At 38.9% G+C, this 7741-nt stretch overlaps 1 protein-coding gene across 1 annotated transcript; it reads right to left on the bottom strand.

The window, feature by feature from the left end:
* Positions 1 to 5117: 5117 nt before the first annotated feature.
* SLITRK1 (SLIT and NTRK like family member 1) lies at positions 5118 to 7208 on the bottom strand. The gene has a single exon (XM_027855678.1). It carries the CDS (start codon positions 7206 to 7208, stop codon positions 5118 to 5120), a length of 2091 nt encoding a protein of 696 aa, XP_027711479.1.
* Between the last annotated feature and the right edge of the window lie 533 nt (positions 7209 to 7741).

Genomic DNA, 7741 nt, shown 5'->3' with positions numbered 1-7741 from the left:
TCAATCATACTAAAGATCTTTAAAGGGTACTTTCAAACATAGCCTATGTGACATATCTTATTCTAGCTTGAATTATAGTTATCTTCATATATGCAATATCTTCTCTACCATAATGTCAACTTCTTAAATGCAGGGACAAAGTCTTAGTCATCTTCATTTCCCACAAGCACAACACTTTCTACATAGTAGACACTCAAAAATATTTGATGAATGAATGAATAAATTATAACCTGGATATTCATAGACTCTAGATTTTATTTTATTTTGTCAGATACAGATATAAATTGTTTCCATTTGGGGGAGTTTTTTAATAAAATGTGTTGTTGTTTTCTAATTGTACTAAGACTTGCTTTGCCTTAGCAAAATAAAGTGAAGAAATAAATTCAATTATTATCTAGATGATTAAATTCAAAACATAATTTTTAAACTAAAATAGTCAGTTAATTGAGGCCAAAGGGCTTAATTTTAGCTTAATCTCTATAATTACTTCATGTCCATTTCAGTTTGAAACCTAAAACACTTGTACTCATATTTGTTATTGTCTAAATATATTGATATTGAAGATATTTGAAATTTAATGAAAATATCATTGATAGGTCACTATGGAAGGCTAGCACTGCACTCAAGCCTAAGTAACATGAAACCTCAACAGGGAATCAGCCTTTAGGGTTATTCTGTTTATAAACACTGTAAGTATGGAACAATATGATGGCATTTCCTCAAGCTGTTCAACACTAAGGATAAATACCAGCCTGTGCTGTGTTAGTTGCATAAATAATCTATATCTGTGCCATTTGTATAGATACAATATAATCTCAGGTAATTATCCCAAATTTGTCAATGCTTATCCACTTTTATATTGCTTATGTACTACATTAAGGTAGCTCACAGATTAACCATAAGCATGCATATGATTTGATATATTTGGTGGCATCAGTCAATAATTTTTAAAATAAACAGTAATTTATGATGATTTGAATCACATTCACCTTTGAATGAAAAATAGACAAAAATCAAATTAATACTATAATTAAACCACTGGCACATTTAAACATTCTTATCATATTGTCATTACACAAGTATTCACACAAAAAGGATGGCTATTTCTGAAAGAGCTAGCAGGGAACCTGACTTAGAAACCATCAAATACCTTATGGATACTTCCTTTGTCCCCCTTGGACCTTCCCTCACTCCCAAGAAATTCACTGAGATCTACCCAAATAAGAAAACATTTATTAAAAAGGTGGCATAACCCCAAACCAAACACACTATCCTTGGAATCATCAATGTGATTTTAAATGAATATTGAAAACTAGAACAATTTTATCTAGACACATATCTAATAAACAGCTTGTTATCTTTTCTTTTAAGGGGGAAATATATATATATATGCGTATATATACATATGCATATATATGTGTATATATATACATATATATTTATATATGTGTATATATATGTTACTGTTAAATCAACTTTTTCTAGCTACCTTCTTCATAAACATGTAAAATGGTTAAACAATAAATTTCTATGGCAACTACTTAACTCCTGAGATATTCTTAGCTACAACAGCAGTATAGCTACTTCCTTTAAGCAACTGAACTAAACAAGATATCTCCCTCTTCCTCCTTTTTTCCATTCTGCACAACTGAAATCTCTTTTGCTTTGATAAATTGAAGAGTGATTCAACTGGAAGCAACATACTTCACACACTGCGTGTGACAGCTACAGTTATACAGGCCCTTTAAAATTAAAAAAAAAAGACCCAAAAACAAAATCAAAAAAACCTCCTCAAAACTAAGAGACTAAGCAAATCTAAACAAAAGTGATGTAGAGGGACTGCATTATTACATATTCTGCAAATAGAATATATATTATCATGACAGAGATACTTTATCAAAATGAATAAAACATTGGCTGTCTAAATAATAAATGTTCTACATAGTCAGTCATTGGATATATTTGAGCATTAGTCATTCTGCTTATCTGCATATGTTTTTCATGTTTTCTTATTTATTAAAACACTTTAGCAGTGCTAATTTTATCAAAATCAGTATCTAGTTAATTTGGTTTCAATGTCTTTGCATGTCTATAATTCATAAATTGCTGCAATCCATAAATCGTTTTTGCTCTAAATTAAGTGTACTATCCTTCTTAGATACAACCCCTGGCAAAGACAATCCAAGTTTTAGATGACCATTATATTTATTTTCTGAATGAATAAGCATAAAGAGTAATTTATCTTTTAAAACATACTATATCGATTTAGTGATCCACATATGTCTGATCTATAAACTAAATAAAACCTTCATAGATCCTTTTATATCATTAGAATGATGTTGTTACCCTCTGTCTATAGTAAAACAATAGGTATCTTTAGAGATTTATCAAATGTAAATGCAGAAATTAATAAAACAAATTAATAACCTAATATTTCCTCACCTGATCCCTTAAACTGTATTGTACCACGCATAGACTAGAATAAAATTAATACTATACCATGAATAAAGTAGAGGGAAATTCATAGCCTTTTATAAACACTTTAGGAATAGAAACTTAAGTATCAATCTAGACTAATGTGTTTCTTTAGGAACAAATATTTCTCACCTAATACCTATCATTGAGGTAGTGTCACCTTCTGCTAGTGTCCCTGCTTCTTATTTTGTATTCATTTTAACTGATTCTTAAAATATTGCAAAAAAATAAAATAAAATAATACTTTCCATCCAGAGAAGGAAGCCTGTTGTATATTCACTTAAAAGACGTAATGACCCCAAAAAGAAAAAAAAATCCATGACCTTTGTTGCTAGTAGATGCTAATTCCACTTACAATGAATGTTCTACCAAAATGAACAATTCACAACCAAAATCAACTAAAGGAGAAAATGAGAAATGGCTTTGGGAAAGTTGCATTTAATAATAAAAAATATTTTATTATAAAAGTGCTATATAAACTTAATAACCTGCAGAACATCAGTGTTCTGGAAAATGACACTCCTTTAGAAAATGAGTTCTAGAACAATGTTCTAACCTTAAGATTTCAGAGGACCTTTTCTATTCGATTTAGATTTCTGTCACTTATTTTCCCTCCATGTCTGTGATCTGTGCACTTCTCAAGGGTGGGCATGTGCTGTAATGCAGACCCATTCTGTATTTGAAGTTTTGTTAGTCTGTGCTGTACAAATGGACCTTACCTAGAGAAAGCCAAGAACGGTTGGAGCTACGCTGCTTTGAGCACTTTAATGCTTTTCCTGTTAATTAAGAGGCCACTACCAGAAAGCCAAATGATCTAAGAGAAAAGCTCTTTAACGTGGATGATCAGAGTTAAGATGTGTGTTTTCTTTACCAATTTTCTAGGTGCAGTTATGAGGGGGGGGGAATTCCCTTCACTAATTAGTTTTACCATTTCTAGCAGCTGTTAGAGCCAAATCGCCAGCAGCATCTCAACTGCCAGTCATTAAGGCTGCTGCGTTTCAGCAAGGAGTGCTGACCAATGACATCTCCACTCTGTTTAATGAGACCGATCTAGGCTGAGTCAATTAAATCAAATTTCCACTAACATCCCTAATATATCTGCAGTGTGTGCAGCACCAGCAGAAGCAGCAGCGAGGGAGTTCCAGCATTAATAAAGGGATTCACTGCCGCATTAGGGGGGCAAACGGGGGTGCGAGGTGGGGAGTAGGGTGAAAGAAGGAACTAGATGATTTAAACATTTTGGGGAGGTTAGAGGGCAGCAAGAAGACACAAAGGATAGGTAGTTAAGTAAGGAGATTAGAGAACCTGCCTTAATGTAGCCAAAGAAGGGATCCGCCCCCCTTCCCTCCCCTCCCCCATCCCTGCCAACACATACCATAGCAGCCACTTGCAAAAATGAAGCTGGAAAAATATAAGGACCCAGAGTTGAAAACATTTTCACTTTAATACTGAAAAAATATGCCATTATAAAATCCTCGGATAGAATTAGTAAGTTTCACGTGCTTTCTCGATTCTGTTTTTTTCTCCTTAATAGTAAGATTTACACCAGCACAGAATTACTACCATTAAGATCGCAGCCTAAGCACTAGAGTGACATTAATTGGTCATGCTTAACTGCCTCGGAATTATTTTCTTTTGAATGTTTACACTGATACCATAATAGAAATCAAGGATACTAATTTTACATTCAGATGGAAGGCATTATTGGATACTTATAGAAAAATAACAACAAAAAAAAATACCAAAGTAACCCCGGAAAACCTCTCCAAAGAAAGTAAAATTTTTAAACTCATAAAATGAACTGATGACTACCCATGCAAATGTCTTAAATAAAATCTTTACATTTTTTCACAGTAAATGTACCTCTCTGCACTGCCTATCATCACAAAAAATGGCGAAATGGCACTTTTAGATTATACTGTATTTTGTTTATAGAAAGTTTGATACGATGGGACTTATCAGGTAAGAGGGTGGATGGTGTGAATTAGACGCTGTCTCCGGTTGAATGGGAGGGGGAGCGTCCCTGGGGTGCGTTGTATCCATGCGAGCCATGCAGCACTTTTTGTTCGGAATCCGAGTCATTTATTTACATTACATTCATGCCTTCGTGCAACTTCCCTTCCCTGAAGTGTCAGCAGGGAGGCCATCACGTCCCCCTCCTCAAGGGGCTAATCCACAGGGGAAAAAATAGATATCTATCTCTCTATATATATAGACGTAGGTATATTTATACATATATATAGGACAATAACAATCGCTCGCCCTATAAGAGTTTGGCCAAGTGTGTCGTCTGCCCTCTTTTTAGTCTCCAAGGCTCACTAAGGGCATAGTCAGATGTAAGAAGCGCTGCTCCAGCTTGGCTGCTTCTCAAAGGGGGTTTAGAGCTAGCGAGCTGGCTTCGGTTCCCTCAGTTATTCCACAGTCTTCGCACTGTTTGGCTTTCCCGAAAGAGAGCGGAGGGGCCAGAAGAACCCTCTTCTTCTAGAGCAGTTGTTTGATTGATTGATTTATGCCAATCACGCTTTGGCATGGGCGAGCAGACAAAGCACAAGGGTCGAGGTTTCTTTAACCACTGGGTTGCTAGCTGCTAAACTTGTGGAAAAGCGCCCCACCTCCCCTCCCCCACCCTTTGCCCCGGGTTCTTAGTCTGATAGGGAGTGAGAGCCACAGTCATAAACTCTATGGGTTCCATCTGCATTGTAAGGTCCGTTGTGCCAGTAAGAAGAATCACAGACTGTCTGTAAGGAATTGATTTCAGATGCAGATGAGTTGGCATCCCTTCTCTTTGACCGCTTTCGGTTCCTCAGGATAAACACTAGCATGCCAACCACTGTGAAGGCAGAGGTGACAAACACCAGCAGGAGTCCCGGGACCAGCACCGAAATAGAGACCCTGCTGGTCTCTAGGTAGGAATTGGAATGAGTCCCTGTCTCCGCCAACCCAGTGCTGTTTTTGCTGTGTGAAGTTAACGTAGGCGAGATCTTTGCATACAGCTGGGGGCACATCACGTCATTGGAGAGGAACATGAAATCTGCTTTGAAAAAGTCTTCCGGGGATTCGCACTTCAGATCACTCATGATCACTTCGGGACCCAGGCGCTCAGCCCATTGTTTGAAAGGCACAATTGTGCAAGAGCACTCCCAGGGGTTGCCATGCAGATCTATCTGTATTATGGAAGTTAACTGATCCAATACCCCTGCTACTGGGAGGTACAAGAAATAGTTATTGTGGAGACTTAGCTTAGAGAGGGAGACCCCAGCAAACACGTCGACAGGCAGAGATCTCAGCAAGTTGTTGTTGAGAATGAGTATCCTCAGTTTGGGCATAGCATTGAAGGTACCCGGGAGGATCAGCTGAATCTCATTAAACTCCACATTCAGGTACTCAAGGTTCAGCAACCCGGTGAATTTCTCTCGGGACAGGGTGTCCAGATAGTTGCTATCCATATATAGCCATCTCAGGTCCAAAAGGTTCTTAAAGGTGTTGTTCTCCACAGTTGCAATATTATTGTTTCCTAGATCCAATAGATTAAGGTTCCGATAATCCAGAAAGTGAGATTTTCTAATAGTGTGGATTTTGTTGTCTCTCAAAAATAGCTCCTTTACGTTGGAGGGCTTGGGCTTCAAGTCAGCCAAACTGCTCACGTTTCGGTCATTGCAATTCACCTTTAGACCCGAATCTGGGATCTGGTCACAGCTGCATATTTCCGGACAGGTCATACTTCTTCCCGGAGGTTTGTTTTTGGCATTGATCGTAGATACCGCCGCAGTAGGTCTGATTTTGATTTGCCAGTTGACTGGAATCTTTGTACCTCCATTTGGAGCAGCCCCTGGAGTGGCAGGATCTTCTTGGCCGTTAATCTTAAAGGGAGTTGGAATAGGGCCAGGAGCACAGGTCTCCTCCTGGGCAGGGGGTGCTGCGAGACTAGAGTCCACTCGGTTTTTCAAAGGACACAGATCTTGTTCTGTGGTCTCATTAAGATCCTTGCCCTGCAGTCTAGTGGGAGCTTCGCAGACCACGCGTCCAATAAGTGCGTTTTTGGGGATGTTCTCTAGCCATTCCTTCAGAGACAACAGATCACAAGTGCAGTCCCAGGGGTTATCCTCTAACAGGATTTCAGCAATGCCTGGGATCTGCTCCAAGACCTCCTCATAAGGCAGTGTTTTAAGTCTGTTTCCCCGAAGGTCGAGGTGGGTGATGGGAACATATTGGAACACGTTGGCAGGTAAGGTGCTGATGAGGTTGTCATTTAAAATGAGTACCTCCAGTTTGTTTAAGTCCCGAAATGCTCCCGGGTCAATATCTCGTAATAAATTAAAATCAGCCTGGAGATATTCCAGATCGTCCAACCCCAGGAAAGTCTGTTCTCGGAAAGATTTAATCTTGTTGTTGTTGATGTGGAGTCTCTTCACCAGCTGCAACCCCAGAAAAGCCCCGGGAACAATTTCATGCAAGCCGTTGTTTTCCATGTGCAAACTAACAGCATTATAAAAGTTAGCGAACTCATTAGGAAAAAGTCGCGTGAGGGAATTTCCATGCAGAAATAAATGGTAAAACTGGGAAGTCGGGGCAGTGAAATGCTGCAGACTTGTAAAACCCTTTTTCTCACAGTCTACGTGCAAGTCCCCTTCTATCTCGTTGCAGGAACAGATCTTCTCTTTGCAAACGTCCCCTGTAATGTTTCCAGCGGCAAAACAAAGAGACGTCTCCAGCAACAGAATCCAAAGCAGCATTTTTAAACTGAGCAATTCATCCCCGATCTCATCACAAAGTAACAGCAATCATCCTGTTCGCCACAGACACAGTTCAAGTTCATTTACCACTTCAATGTCCGAACCCAAGGAAGAAGAAAAAAAAAAAAGCTTTCGTTTGGGGGGGGTGGATTCTTTCTTCCCTCCTCCCCCCCCACACTGCAACGGTCCAGACGCCAGTCAAAATAATTAAATCCACAAACTATGCAGGCACGTAGTGCAAGGCACGCAAAAATAAAAAATAAAAAGTAGGAAAAAATCCTCCCTCCCTCCCCTTTGAAACCACCAAAAGAAGTTAAAAAAATTTTTTTAAACCCTTAACTGTCGAATCTCTGCTAGCTAGTCTTCACTAATCTGAAGGGTAACAATGCTAGGAATTAGAAGCAAGTGCATGTTAGACACAGCAGCGGGCTGAGTGCAGCATAGTACAGGCGAAGTGCCTGTGCATGGCTATGCCTCGGACTGACCTTGCCTTTTCTGTTACAAAGCAGGGTTTCCGGCTGCTGATGCTGATG

This window comes from Vombatus ursinus, unplaced genomic scaffold (genome assembly GCF_900497805.2).
Source record: "Vombatus ursinus unplaced genomic scaffold, bare-nosed wombat genome assembly UNPS02011014.1, whole genome shotgun sequence".
NCBI lineage: Eukaryota > Metazoa > Chordata > Mammalia > Diprotodontia > Vombatidae > Vombatus > Vombatus ursinus.
This window is presented reverse-complemented; position numbering and strand designations above follow the sequence as displayed.